Source organism: Lactuca sativa, chromosome 6 (genome assembly GCF_002870075.4).
Source record: "Lactuca sativa cultivar Salinas chromosome 6, Lsat_Salinas_v11, whole genome shotgun sequence".
Classification (NCBI taxonomy): Eukaryota; Viridiplantae; Streptophyta; class Magnoliopsida; order Asterales; family Asteraceae; genus Lactuca; species Lactuca sativa.
The window spans coordinates 85168414-85184730 of NC_056628.2; the positions used below are offsets into that span (position 1 = coordinate 85168414).

The 16317-nt window shown below is 36.5% G+C and overlaps 1 protein-coding gene across 1 annotated transcript; it reads left to right on the top strand.

Annotated features, from left to right (window-relative positions):
- Positions 1-1510: 1510 nt before the first annotated feature.
- LOC128126824 (F-box protein CPR1-like) lies at positions 1511-2602 on the top strand. Its single transcript, XM_052764959.1, has one exon. It carries the CDS (start codon positions 1511-1513, stop codon positions 2600-2602), a length of 1092 nt encoding a protein of 363 aa, XP_052620919.1.
- Positions 2603-16317: the final 13715 nt, after the last annotated feature.

A 16317-nucleotide genomic window follows, 5' to 3' on the forward strand; every position in this document is an offset into this window, starting at 1 on the left:
ATGGAAATCTCACCGAGACGGTCTATTTACAACAACCACCGGGTTTCGTTGATCCAACGAAACCCAATCATGTTTGTGTTCTTCTTAAGTCTTTGTATGGACTTAAGCAAGCTCCCCGAGCTTGGTTCCAACGGTTGTCTACTGCTCTTCATGCTCTCGGCTTTCAAGGCTCTAAAACAGATCCGTCGCTTTTTATCTACTCTTCTAAAGGTGTTCTTTTATATATGCTTTTTATCTACTCGTCTGTCAAGAAAAGCCTTTTTTTCTAGTAGTGACCAAACAACAATGATATAAATACCGGTCTTGGTAATACTGTATCTTACCCAAGGAATTCATTATGGAAACCGATGCATCATGCCTTGGGTTGGGGGCAGTCCTCATGCAAGGAGGAATACCAGTGGCCTAAGGCCTAATACAGTTAGGTCCTTGGTACCGGTTCTCGGTACAAGCTAGTTGATGAAAGAGAACTAATAGCGATAGTATTCTCCATTCAAAAGTGGCATCCATACTTCGTGTGAAAGTGTTTCATAGTTCAGCCAAACCAACGAAGATTTAAATGTTTACTTACAAGAACAAATCATTTTTGAGGAACATCAAAATTGGATGTCCAAACTATTAAGATATAATTTTGAAATTTAATATAGGACCAAAAAAAACACGACTGATGTACATTCATGAAAGGGGACATCATCATCCTTCGGTACCCTTTCAGTACCATGGGTAGTCTAATGGAATGAGGTTTTGTGAGAACTGTCCTGGGCTCGAGAATTGTGGATAATAAGGCAGCAAGTTCAAGAAGGGACTTCCGCACCACCGAGGCTTAGTGATGAAGGTGACTGAATCCTTTATCAAAGTTGTTTAGTGCTGCCTCGATCATCATCTTGAGTTCCTTGTGTATCTCATGAGTGACGTGCGAGTGCAATTGCGGGACATTCAGGAGTACAAAAAAACTTACCAAAAGATGGTAAAGGATGTATACTAGGAGGGTATGTGTAAAGGCATAGCAAGAATGATGGCGGAGTGTGACGTGTGTCAACACCATAAATATTTCACAATGGCATCGAGAGGATTGTTGCAACCCTTAGAATTACCAAAAAAAAATGTGTGGGTGGACATGACAATAAATTTTAAGATTGGGTTGCCAAGGTCAGAGGGTTACAATATCATTTTAAAAGAAATACTTGAGAAAGAAGGTATGTTATTAACACTGATTTCAGTTGGTGTAGCAAAGCAATTATCGAGGATCATGATGTCTTGATGTCATTAGTGATCTTATCGATATTGATATACTAATCATATATGGTAGGTTTGTAAAAGTCATTTCAGTAAATGAATTTCACTCTATGCTAAAATATCATGATAATAATATCTTCGTATCATGTTTCGCATTTATGAGTGTTGATAACTAAAATCCCTAATAAATACCCCATAGAAATAAATTTCTCACTATCGTGTGGGTACCCCCCCCCCCCCTTTTCTTTCCTATCGGATTGCCGACTCTAGGGTTTCGATGGCAGAGCTTCACGATGATGTCCTTCCGAATATACTGAAAAGATTGAATGTGAGCGATCTAATCCGATGCAAAAGTGTATGTAAGTCTTGGGAAAATTTGATCTCTGACTCTAGTTTCATTAAATTCCATATGAACTATAGTTACCAAATTGATTACAAAAACAGTGATATAGATAGGTGGATTGTTATGTCAAGGGTCTCTTATCGCAACGGGTCGCGTGTTTGTGATGTTGATGATAGATTATTTGATGATCGTGATTGTCATCTTCTTGGTTCTTCCAATGGACTTGTATGCATCTCTTCTTTTGCTTCTCAACTTGTAGTAGCTAATCCCTCAACTAGAGAGGTTCAAACACTACAAGAGCCTCAAATTCTTGATACCAAGCATTTATGTTGGGGTTTTGGCTATGATTCATCTACGGATGATTACAAGGTTGTATTAGGGTTCCGTAAACGTGTTGGTTGGACGTGTTTTCAAGTGTTAAGTTTGAAATCAAATGTTTGGAAACTAATTGGAGATGTAAAGTATTCATTTCATAGTAGGATTGGTATCTTATGCAATGGGGCACTTCATTGGATTATGAAAGATTCTTCATCTCCAAATAAGAAGAGAGTCATTGCTTCGTTTCAGCTATCTGAAGAAAAATTTATCAAAATTTCCGAACCTGATGATGAGCGATATGAATCTGGTGTTGCTAGCTGCCCAAATATGAATTTAGGTATTATCGAAGATTGTTTATGCGTATTTCCTTGTGATGGGTTTAACGATAACTTATGGATGCTGAAGAACTACAATGGAAAGCTGTCTTGGGAAATGTTTGAAAAGGACTGTGATATGAACTTAGCTTTACAATGCTTGAAAGAGCAGGAACATTACGTTCCTAACAAGAGAACTTTGTGTCGTGATATGCTGTTCTACAAGACTAAGGAATATATTTGTGCCCCTATCTATATGGAGAGTCTTGTATCTCCTTATGTTAATGGGAGGCCAAAGAGAAAGATACAAGAGAGTAATAGCAAGAAGAGTTGTAAGGTGCGTTCATTTTGTTTATCATATAATACAAACTGTGGAATTATATCTGGATACTGAATTCTTATTAATGCTTATGATGATTCCTGTACATCCCTAAAAAACTGTGTTGATCTAGGCCTCATAGCTCAATCTTCATGTTTACTCATGGGATGCTCTCATTTTCTTTTGTAATATATGAGGTCTGCAAAAGGACATTGTCTATAGTTTAAAGTTTTGATCATGGAGCATACTTAAGTTTACTAGCATTCAAGAAGCTAGGAACTCTTCCTGAATTCACTTATATTCTGTTATGACCAAAGATACCAACTACTAACACTAACCACTCAACTAAGCCTGCCTAACTGATCTAACAGTAAAAAAAACCTTATTGCCCTCACGGCTCTACTTAAGCCACAACTGACAGGACGAAACGTATGCCTAATAAGAAGTGTAACAGACTCATTACCTTCACCCAGTATACATTTGGCCTTCATTTATTTGTATTCTTGCAATGCACTTCAATTTTATTTATTTGTATTCTTGCAATGCACTTCAATTGCAACTATTATTTACTCTTTGAGTCTGGTATATATAATGTTGACTGTTCACTGACTTCCCCTTTTGATTTCTCAGTTGATTAAGCGAGACCCTATGCTTCCAGGAGCAAGTGGCTAAGTTTGAGGCTGTTGAAGCAGTTTGGATGACATGGCATTGCTTGTTCTCTCTGCCATAAAGATAGCTTCTGATAGTTTTTAGTATCTTATGTTAATAAATTGTGTTTGATGGATTTCAAAAACTTGTGTTTGATGGATTTCAGAAACGTATGTTTGATGTTTTTAAAGTGTGATGATTTCTTAGTTTCTAGTAATATTCTTACTTTACTCTGATCTTAGAATTCATACTCGAATTCATTTCAACTACAGTGTTTTTTTTGTTCATTTAATTCCACATGCCAAATCAAATGCTCTTAATTCACATCAAAGGGCAGTATAGTATTTTTAAGTATGTCAGGGGCAAAACGCGCAATAAAAACATGTTATAGGGATGGACCAAGTTAAAAAAAAAACATTAGGGACCAAGCGTGTAGATTATCAAAAACCACAGGGACCATTCGTGTAATTTATGCAAAACAAAATAATAAAATATGTGGGTCACGAAGAAATTTAGAAAAAGGAGGGGTTGTATTGCAACAGTTTAATGTTAAGCTCAACAATGGAATTAGGGCTTATATAAGACTTTCACAGGGCAACCCTGATGAAATAGTTGAAGTTCATAAAATTATTCATAAGTCGTACAGCAGGATAACACCTATATATACCAGGTGAGAGAGACCAACCAAAGGACTCATAACAGAAAAGAAACTGAAGCCCAAGAGTTTAGCTTCTGATGCAAAAATAAAAACGGAAACAAAATAAAGTAAAGGACTCAAAAAAACCCTATTTATGGAATCCGGCGTTTATCATTAGAAGCTACACAAACTAAGCTTGATGTTATTTATGGGTGCCATTGAACTGCAGTACAAGTGTTTGATGAAAATCTGCACCGACTTACTTCGGATACGCATTAACTGAGCTCTAGCTTACAACTGTTGAGCTGTGTATAGCTTTATATAAGATGATACCTTTTTAATAATAAAATTCCTAGTGTTTCTTCGTAATCCTGCCTAAAGTCCTTCCTAATCGTCTCTTCATATTCGGCTGTACTTTTTTCTTCTCTGTTTAATGTGTGAGCATAGCTCAGACGCCATTAGTGTTTGAGCTATCCTTATCTGATTCAAAGATGGTTATTAACGCCTAGGGAGCAGTTGGAGGCACTTATTTGTTTATTGAATTCATTGCCACATGAAAGGACTTCCCTCACTCAGTGTGTTTGTGTGGTCTGAGCATGCACATCCAAACACCCCTTTCATTCCATCAACGGGTGATCCAGGTTTGGTCGGTTTTATTCTACCTCTGCAAATCCGTCAATAACTCAGGTAAATCCATATATGTTTCAGATTGGATTATGTTGCATTTTAAGTTCTTTGAACTGCATTGTAAAAATTTGTAAAGAAATGTAATCGAAACAAGATCTTCCCAACATCATCATTTCATTCACTATGAAACAGATGGTTTACATCAACATGTTACAAATCAAACCTCACTACAAAATCACTCACACACTCATATTACAAATCTAGTGTGACAACGATTTATGAACAAACCATAAACGAAAACCCTAACTCAAGATGAAAGAGAAACTGAGAAATACAGATGAGAAAATATATTGGTAGCTACAAATGAGATCATTTAACACATTATATACATCGACCCACTAGACTTCGGGCATAACCCATAGACCCATTGACCCGCGTGTATCGTTTACCTGCATTACAACTTACCACAATATCCACACAAATATATTGTATAACACTTTTACCAAATAACTAACAAATTAATGTTTAAGTTTGAATATTTTATTAACTCTTTTCAACATGCCCCCTCAAACTAAACATTAATTTTTGAAAATATTTTATTACTTTTTAAAAACATCAATCATATTAAGTCGATTTACAATGTATTCATGTTGAACACTACCAAGTGACTTTGTTAAAATATCTGCATTTTGATTAGAAGATACTATTTTATTTACTTTTAAAATTCCATTCTCAATTTTTTCCCTGACAAAATGAAGATCAATTTCAAAATGTTTTGTCTTTTCATGAAATACAGGATTTAAAGCTAACTTAATTGCAGATTCATTATCACAAAAAATATCTACAAGTAAATTAGTTTTTATACCTAAATCATGAAGTAATTTTAAAATCCATATTAGTTCACAAGTTATACTTCCTAATGCCCTCTGTGGATGAACGAGAAACAGTACTCTGTTTCTTGCTCTTCTAAAAAACCAGAGATCCTCCTAGATATACTAGATAACCTGTTACAGATCGACGACTAAACAAGCATTTCGCCCAATCTGCATCCACAAACCCAATCAAATCTAAACTATTAGAATTAGTTATATGTATTCACATACCAGGACTATTTTTCAAATATCTCAAAAGTCTGAAAGCAATATTAACATGGGACTTATAAGGTTTATGCATGTATTGACTTAATATTTCACAGCATAAGATATATCAGGTATAGTCACAGTCAAATAAATCAACTTACCAATAAGTTTTTGATATTCAGTAATATTAACTAGATAATCAGATTTTTCCAAATCATATTCTCTTTTGATAACTAAATTAGGTTCAAGTAGAGTTTTAACTGGTTTACATGCTAGCATACCAAACTCATGAAGTAGTTACATGCAATATTTCCTTTGATTTAAACATATTCCTTTTTCAGTTCTCAATACTTCAATACCCAAGAAATATTTCAACTCTCCTAAATCTTTAATAAAAAACTGAGATTTAAGAAAATTTTTAACATTATTCAACTCAGACTCATCATTACCTGTTAGAATAATATCATCCACATAAACAAGTAGGACTACAAAAGTATTTTGAAACTGTCTAACAAATAATGAATAATCATTAATACTTTGCTTAAAACCAAAACTTAAGAGAGAAGAACACAACCTTTCATTCTACTTCCTTGGGGCTTGTTTAAGTCCATAAAGAGATTTTAACAATCTGCAAACTCTGATATCATCTTTAGAATGATATCCCTCAGGTTGACACATATATACACTTTCAGATAAATTTCCATATAAAAAAGCATTGTTAATATCTAACTGATAAAGTGGCCAAGAATTATTCACAGCTAATGTTATTACCACACGAACAGTTACAACTATGGCCACAGGAGAAAAAGTCTCCTCATAGTCTATTCCTTCCCTTTGATTATATCCTTTAGCCACAAGTCTGGCTTTATATCTTTCTATATCACCATTAGACTTATATTTAATTTTATATATCCAACGACACCCAACTGCTTTTCTTCCTTTAGGAAGATTAGTAATTTCCCAAGTATTGTTCCTATAGAGGGCTTCCATTTCCTCATTCATGCCTTTGATCCAATTTGAATCTAAAGATCCTTCACTATAAGTCTTAGGTTCAACTGTTTTATTAAGATTAGAAATAAAACAGAAAGACTCAGTATTAAGAGCTGAATAATTTACAGTTCTTTCAATACCATATTTATGTGTACCCTCTACAACATAATCACTAAATCTAACTGGCATGTGAACATTCCTTCCAGATCTAGTGATCCTAGTTGACAAACTTTCAGAAGGATTGGAATTAATTGAATCATTTTCCTCAGTCAATACAGAAGAGCTTGGAAACAACACATCAGAGGGAGGCACATCTGCCTCACCAGTCCGGTTGCTGACATTAAAGGGACAAGTCTCATCCTGGTCCAGGTCTACATTAGCACCATCCATCTGATGGCTACTCCTCAGGTTATCTGCTCTAGTATTATCTAGAATAAAATTAGAATCTAAAGACTCATCATAGGAAAATAGGTCATTTGAATTTACAGTGACAACTGAACTATCAGTTAAAGATGAAGTTTTAAGCTTGAAAAGAAACACTGACTCATAAAACTTTACATCCCTGGAAATAGAAATAAGATTAGAATCAAGACTAAGAACTTTGTAACCCTTTTTATCAGAAGAATAACCAAGAAAAACACACTTATCAGCTCTTTCAAAAAATTTATCATTATTATTCAACTTAGAGACAAAACACAAACATCCAAATACCCTAAGTTTATCAAAAACAGGTGCACAATTATAAAAAAGTTCATAGGGAGAAGAACCATTTAAGATTGAAGTAGGTGTTCTATTAATCAAAAAAACTGAAGTTAAAATGGCATCTCCCCAGTGTTTAATTGGCCAACCAGACTGAAAAATGAAAGACCTAGCAACATTTAAAATGTGTCTGTGTTTCCTCTCCACAACACCATTTTGTTGTGGAGTATGAACACAAGATGTTTGATGCAAAATTCCTTTTGATTCAGTTAATTGTCTCATTCTGTTATTTAAAAACTCTGTACCATTGTCAGATCTAACTGCCTTTATTTTAAAACTAAACTGATTAATCAAAATATTAAAGAAAACAAGAACAGAATCATAAACTTCATCTTTAGACTTTAAAAGATAAACCCAAGTTGCCCTAGTAAAATCATCCACAATAGTCAAAAAATACCTAAATCCTTCTGTAGTTGTCACTTTATAAAGACCCCAAACATCTAAATGAATTAACTCACCAAGTTTAGAAGTAGTATGTTGACTAACAGGAAAAGATTCTCTAGTTTGTTTAGCCTTATGACAAATGTCACAAGGTGGAAGAACTTCACCTCCAATCTTAAGTCTATGTCTCAAAGAACTCAAAACTTGATCAGAAGGATGACCAAGTCTATTGTGCCAAGTTAGTTTAGACACACAACAAACAGAAGAAGAAATAGAAGAATTAGACAGACTACCTAAAGGTGCACTATTAATGTAATAGAGACCTCCAGACTCTCTACCATTCCCCACCATCACCTTTGACTGTAAATCATGAATTTGCAATTATGCTCATTAAAAACAACCTCACAATTACTATCTTTATAGACCTTATGAACAGAAAGAAAATTAACATTGAAATCAGGAACAGCAAACACATCAAACAGTGTTAAAGAATTAGATAAATTCATGTTACCAATTTTTCCAATCTTAGCTGATGTACCATTGGGATGACAAACCAACAAATCTAATTTTGACACATCCACAGTGTCATGGAGTAGTGACTCAGAGGCAATCATATGTTATTAAACTTGAACAATTTAACCCTTATTCTTATTAACATTAGTCTTGTTATTAAACTTGCTATTAAAAGTAGATGACTGAGATTTATTTACAGACTGAGAAGCCTGAAGAGAAGTCAAAGAACCATTTCTTTGAAGTGATTCTTCTCTAGACACAATAGAAAAAGCAGTTTTCACATTAGGTAAGGGATCCATTAATAAAATGTGACTTTTGACTTGACTGTATGAATCATCAAGTCCAGATAAAAACTGCATAAGCTTCATGAGATTAGAATGATCCTTTAGTTTAATAGAAGCATCACATGTACACTCAGTTAAACTAGTAAGACCATCAAATTCTTTCCATAGAGAATCAAGCTTATTGAAGTAATCTGACAGAGAAGTACCATTTTGTTTAAGGGAATTAATTCGTTGATGTATATTAAAAACAACAGATCCATCAGACTTATTGTAAGTTTCAAAAAGATTTTCCCAAATATCCTCAGCTACTTCAGAATAAGCTTGACTCGGATAAATTGAGTCAGAGATGGAAGACAACAACCAAGAACAAACAACCACATTAGCCCTATCCCATTTAGTTTTCTTTGAGTCATCAACACTGCTTTTTTTACAAGTACCATCAACAAAGCCTAACTTATTCTTTGCCTTAAGAGCCCTAGAAATAAAACTTCTCCATAACCTAAAGTTTTCATTACCAGTCAACTTGATTGTAATTATAGAAGTAACAGCATTATCAGAAGGGTGAATGTAGAGAGGATCATCAAAATTAATCTGATCATCCTTCCCACTTCCACTAGGTGGATCATTTGAGCCACCCGTCATAGAAGCAAATGAACCAAAAACAGCAAGAAAGAAATCAAGAAAACTTGCCCCTGAACTGATTTTATGTCCAGATGGTCACCACGTATGTCGGGGCCCAAGACAACCAGTACAGAGGAAGAAATAAAACAGATATACAAAAGAAAACCAATCAACACACACAGACCACCAGGATCTTTACAAACAAATATGCAAGACAAAAAGAAAGGAATAAGAAATTGCTCACAAAGCCTTTTAGGATGAGTCAAGTGTTGGGATCGACTCTCTTTGTCCGTTCTCAACTAGGGTTTATCAATGATGAACTCTGACCCCTAGTGATTTATTTCAGACTCATAGATTAATCGATTTGGCTTAATCTTTGTTCACAACCAGTCTTGTAGACAACCTTGATTTGATCTTCACAGAAGTAACCTACAAGATCACAAACAATCTCGCAGTACCAGATCCAAAAGAAAACAGATGTTTGATTTGATTTTCCAGAGAAAACCCTAAATCAAAACGAACATCAAGAAGAACACAGTTGATGAAATAGAAGATCAGAGTTCACACGGACTCATGATTAAACAAATAACTGCGTCAATCAAAGAGCAAATAAAGAAAGGAGTTCAGAAATTACCAGTACGATCGTGAGACGAACAAACGCAAATCAACGAACGTCACAAGAACACCGAAGGAGCCATAGCTCTGATACCATGTAAAGAAACGTAATCGAAACAAGATCTTCCCAACATCATCATTTCATTCACTATGAAACAGATGGTTTACATCAATAAGTTACAAATCAAACCTCACTACAAAATCAGTCACACACTCATATTACAAATGTAGTGTGACAACGATTTATGAACAAACCCTAAACGAAAACCCTAACTCAAGATGAAAGAGAAACTGAGAAATACAGATGAGAAAATATCTTGGTAGCTACAAATGAGATCATTTAACACATTATATACATCGACCCACTAGACTTCGGGTATAACCCATAGACCCATTGACCCGCGTGCATCGTTTACCTGCATTACAACTTACCACAATATCCACCTTTTTTTAGAATCCAATGCCATAGTAGTTCCTACTGTTTCCATACGAGGTACATAAACTTCTAATTAATCGACTCCATACCTCTATGAGTCTCGTTTTTTGCTACTAATAAGGCCTTATGCATCAGCTTGGTCTTATGGATTCACTAGTTTTAGCTCATTTTGGCAGCCCAACTAAGCTCCATTAGTGGTCTTCTTAGTCGACTTGATCTCATGCATCCATTACAACATTTCTTCAATTCTTCCTTTTAAAAACCTCATTGTATGAATTTGGATCAGAATTTTATGTCATAGTCATCTTTACTCTGACATCTTCCATTTCATTACCCGAGTCATAATCACTCATCAGGAGGCTGTCTGGTTCGTCGTTTCGAGTGTTAGCTTCATTAACCTGATTCATCTTGCAAATTTGGACAAGTCTATAAGTGTCACCAGAAACAGGGTTATTAATTAACAGGGAGATTTGTCTTTTTATTGTCTAAACGTTACTGTTTCGATACGTTTCCATAAGAAGAGGACTGACACGGTGTCTCCTTGATAGTTTCCGAAAGGAGAGGACGTTCCGGTATTATAGGATTATATTATAAATTTCGGGAAAGAACTTCCATCAAGCAGCTAAAATAAGAACCTAGATACTTGGTGAGGGTCATATAACCCAAGGGCTTGACCCACACAATGGGATTGGCGGTAATGAGAACCGTGTCAATGAGAGAGGGAACGATTAGGGCGTGGGCTATTCCGATCATCAGCAACACAATTGGATTTTGGAAGCAATATGATGCCTATGCAAACCCAAGGAGCTATGGAAACCTACGATAGGAATGTTGGAGGAGGCATGGAGCATAGCCATGGACATTCGAAAGACTTACGAATGTTGAACTTGCTGCTAAAAGGGAAAAAAGGTTATGCTTAAACTGCGATGCCAAGTTTGTAGGGGGCAATTGTTACCCTAACGGGTCCTATAAATAGCCTAATGGGAAAATAAGATGAAGAAGAGGACCAGGAAGGAAGGAAGGAAGAACAGTCCGATACATAGAGATGTAAAAGAGTTGAGCCGAATCGAGATTCACAATGATCCATGCTCGTTTAAAGCTACTAAAGCTCGAGCTCGAGCTTGTAGAACATATATGAACCTTGGAATCGGCTCGTTAAGGCTCATTAAGGCTCGTTTCTCCGTAAAGCTCGCTAAAGGTCGGGATCGACTCGTTATTTTTTCATATTCTATTAATATATAAGTAATAAATAAAATATATAAAAATAAAAACAAATTATAAAAAAACTTGTTTAAGCTCACAAAATAAAACGAGCTCTTAAGTGTAGGCTCAAGATGAGGCTTGTTTGTTAAATGAGATTTATTCTAGGCTCGAGCTCAGGTTCGGGCTTGTTATGGCTCGACTCATTTTGAGTTTCTAACAATCCAATCCCAAGTAGCTCGCCAGTAGGTCGACTCATTTATAACATCCTTAGATACAAGCTAGGATCATGCTCACTTGGATGCAAAGGAAGTCAAATTAAACTTGGATATATTGTAAACGCCCCTATACACTATGAAAATACGTGAAAACATGGGCGGTCTCGAAGTGGTGATACTAATTGACAACGGGGCGACTCATAACTTCATGTCACAACGCTTGGTGATATGTTAAAGGCTATTAGTGTCAGGTAACAATGTAAGGATATGGTTGGTAATGGAATGGTGTAAGGAAGCAAAGGCATTTATAAGAAGATGATTCTCGCATTACACGAACTACGGGTCGTAGATGATTTCCTGCCACTAGAGCTAAGCATCACCAATGTCATACTGGGTATTAAATTGCTGCGAAAACGAGGGATATGATTGTCAATCGGAAATATCTTACCATGATACTGTGGAAAGGGAATAGAGTGTAAAGAGTGCTACACCGTATTAGACGATATATATATATATATATATATATATATATATATATATATATATATATATATATATATATATAGTTTATATTCTACAGGGGGTGTTAATGTAAATGTATTTACTATATATATTCTTGTAATCCTTGCTTACGTATGATTTTTAAGAATACAATTCCTTATTCACCAAGTTTATTTTGGTATCAGAGCGCTTTTATCACTAACCCTAAAGCGGCCATAACAACTCCTCTACACCCATCGTCGACCAACTAGTACAATGGCAGACATCACGATTTTTTCTACAACCGAGAAAAAAAAGCCACAGTTCTCATAAATTTGCTTTTACTTCGACTCCAAGCAATTATGGGTACTGGAAAACCATGTTACAACCATTCTTGATCACCAACGATTTGTTTGGTTAGGTCGATGGCACAATATTGTGCCCTCCAGCCACCATCGTATCCACCACATCTTCTGGCAAAGAAGGAGACGCAGTGACCTCCAGATCGACATCCAACCATTGTTACAAAGCTTGGGTATCCAATGATGCGCATTTTCGGATGCTCATTCTGTCCACCACCTTAGAAACCTCTTTTCAACATGTTCAAGGTAATACGTCTCGTGACCTTTGGCTGTCTTTAGAATGTAGTTATGCTCCTCATACCTCCTCTCATGAATATACTTTTAAAACCCAACTCTTGAACATTTCATTGAAGAAAGATGAATCTTCATCTGCCTATTTAACTCGAGCACAAGAGTACTCTAATGCTCTAGCCAACATTGGTGAACCAATAAAAGAAAAGGACCTCATGATGCTTGTTATATCAGGTTTAAGAGACGAATATAATAGGTTGAAATCCACCTTGTTAGCCCAACACTCTCCCACTGCCTTTGCTGAACTTAATGGTCTTCTCTCCGACCACGACTACATGATCAGAAAGACCTCTACAGAGGTGCCACCAGCTCAAGTATTCACTGCTGCCACCTGACAACCTAATCCCTCTCTTGTCGGACACTCCCTGTCACAAGATGATGCTGTCCAGGCTATTCAACAACTCGCACAACAGCTTGGGTTACAACTTCAACCAACAAGTTCACCACCAGCCCAAGCCTTCTACACAAACCGATCAGGCAACAATCGCAACAATCGCTCAACAAACAACCAAGGTCGTGGAAACTATAATAACTGACAACAAGGAGGTAATCGAACTCGGTTTACTTGGGCATCTAATCAAAATATTGTTTATGGCACATGTAACAAGTGCAATATTGGCCATGTTCCATCCCAGTGCCCTAAACGTGATCCCGCAACGATTTGTACGAGACAACAACCCTCTGCTAATTTTGCTGATTACCGTTCCCAGGTTTCCTCTTCTTGGGTCACCGATACTAGTTCAACTAATCATGTTACAGCCGACCTCTCCATCTTTGATCATTCTGAGACATACAACGGTCATGATACTCTACATGTTGGGAACGGTAAAGGTTTACCCATTCTTCATATCGGTTCCTCACAACTTTACTCTCCATATAAAACTTTTCATCTCTCACAAATGCTTCATGTCCCAGAAATCAAACAAAATCTTCTCTCTGTTCAAAAAATTTTCCATGATAATAATGTTTACTTTGAATTTCACACTTCTTTTTTTGTTGTGAAGGACGAGATTACTCACACTACCCTCCTCACGGGTCCAAGTAGTTGCGGCCTTTACTCCTTCCATCTTCCGTGATTCCAGCCTACTTTTGTTGGGTTAATTGGTTTGTGCATGGCTGAAACTTTGAATTTAATAAGTTTTCTATTGTTTTATGTTTTATGGTTTAGAAAATAGTAGATTATTTAGAATGTGTATTTAGTTTTGACCGGATCATGTGCAAGTGTATGGGTCCTTAGCTTAGACCGGATCTTTAGGTTGAGTAGTTCACATGGGTATCTAAGAAGGCTATATATAGCCTCTACTGATATTAATAATATATAGCCCTTTTTCCCTTACTTCCCTCTATCAATTCCGTGTTATAATTATTTGGGTAGAGAAGTTTATTTGTTTACTTTCTGTCCACAGTTATGTGATTAACAAAAGGAAGCTGCCACTTTTCTCCTTAAGCTAACATTATGATACCAATTGTTGGCACAGGTCCTTGAAAGAAACACACAAAACACACACAATGCACGTATGTATGTGAATATAAACTTGCAACAGAAAATGGAGAAGCTTCCTATTATATTAAAAAAAACAAAGTTACTACATCTACTACTACTCTAGCTGTGTCATCTCTTTAAGTAATATATCATACCCACGTTCTAAACTTACTCCTAAAGAAAAGTAAAATATGGGAAGACCCCACACGAATCGGTCCACTTTTGAACAAGTAAACACCTTTTATTTTCCATCATTATTATTTATAGATATGCTTGTAAACTCCATCAACTACCCATGACCAATAAGCTACCAAATCATTGACCTATTGACCCGTATCCATGACCCGGTAAATAAACGATTAACCCAACAACTTCCTCCAAAGTTGCTTTTTCTGCCACTCGTGCTTCTTCGATCACTTGGCATCAACGCCTTGGACATCCTCATCAGCAGTTGTTGCAGTCAATGATTTCTAAATATAGTTTACATTTACTAGATAAACATGTTACTTCAACTTGTACTTCATGTTCTATTGGCGAATCCTCTAAACTTCATTTGTCATCCTCTACTTATAAAAGCTCTCATATTTTAGACTTACTTTTTTGTGATGTTTGGGGACCTGCTCCCGTTACCTCATTTGATGGGCATCGATATTTTTTATTGTGTGTTGATCATTTTTCCCGCTTTATGTGGTTTTTTCCTTTAAAAGCCAAATCTGATGTCTATAATACTTTCAAACAATTTATTCTTACTGTTGAATGGCAGTTCCAAACTAAGTTAAAATCAGTTCAAACTGATTGGGGCAGTGAATTTCGGAACCTTTCACAATTTTTCTCATCTCTCGGTATCACCCATCACCTATCTTGTCCTCATACAAGTGAACAAAACGCTCTTGTATGTTGTGGAAACCGGTCTTACTCTTCTTGCCCAATCCTCTGTTCCGCAATGTTTTTGGCATTTTGCTTTTGACACAATTGTTTATCTTATAAATCGCATGCCTTCCCGTACAAACAAAAACATCTCACCTTTTGAACATGTTTTCAAACACAAACCTAATTTTTCATTTCTTAGTGTGTTTGGTTGTCAATGCTTTCCGCACCTTCGTCCATACAACAACCATAAAATGGATTTTCGCTCTCTCCCATGTGTGTTTCTTAGATATAGCACATCCCATCATGGTTACCGATGCTTTGATCCTTTCTATGAAAGACTTTATATAGTTCGTCATTTTTGGTTTCATCAACGATCCTTTCCATACAACATCAACCCCCCAACTCCACCCGAACCTTCTTCTTCTAACCCATATACATCGTCCTATCCTACTTCTGATCCTTCAAATATACCCACTACACCACCACCCATATTACCTACTACTCCACCTACATCTCCTATATCTTCTACATCTCCTCCTTCCTGTAAATCTCAACAATGTCCCCCTCTCGTCCATACTTATCACCGACGCCCGCGAACCACCACATCTCAACTTGACACCTCTCTCCCTCAAACTGCCATTCCCCAACCAGAAGCTACCCAATCTCAACCATGCGTTCGACCCTCCAACCTTCGTCCTAATCCTAAGCCTACCAAACCATATGATCCCACCTCGTATCACACTCATACTTCCTCTCCTGATACTGAACCCACAACCTTTACTATTGCCAACAAATTGCCTCAATGGCGTCAGGCCATGGCAGAAGAGTATTCTACTCTTCTACGGAACAATAATTGGTCCTTAGTTCCTCGTGTCTCAAATATGAATGTCGTTGAATGTAAATGGGTTTACAAACTCAAGCGCGATCATACCGGGGCTATTGTGCGCTACAAAGCACGTTTGGTTGCTAAAGGTTTTATCAACAACAGGGTCTTGACTATCATGAGACTTTTAGTCCAGTTGTAAAATCGACTACTATTCGGGTTGTTCTATCTTTGGCGGTGACAATAATTGGCCTTTACGACAACTTGATGTTCAGAATGCATTTTTACATGGAAATCTCACCGAGACGGTCTATTTACAACAACCACCGGGTTTCGTTGATCCAACGAAACCCAATCATGTTTGTGTTCTTCTTAAGTCTTTGTATGGACTTAAGCAAGCTCCCCGAGCTTGGTTCCAACGGTTGTCTACTGCTCTTCATGCTCTCGGCTTTCAAGGCTCTAAAACAGATCCG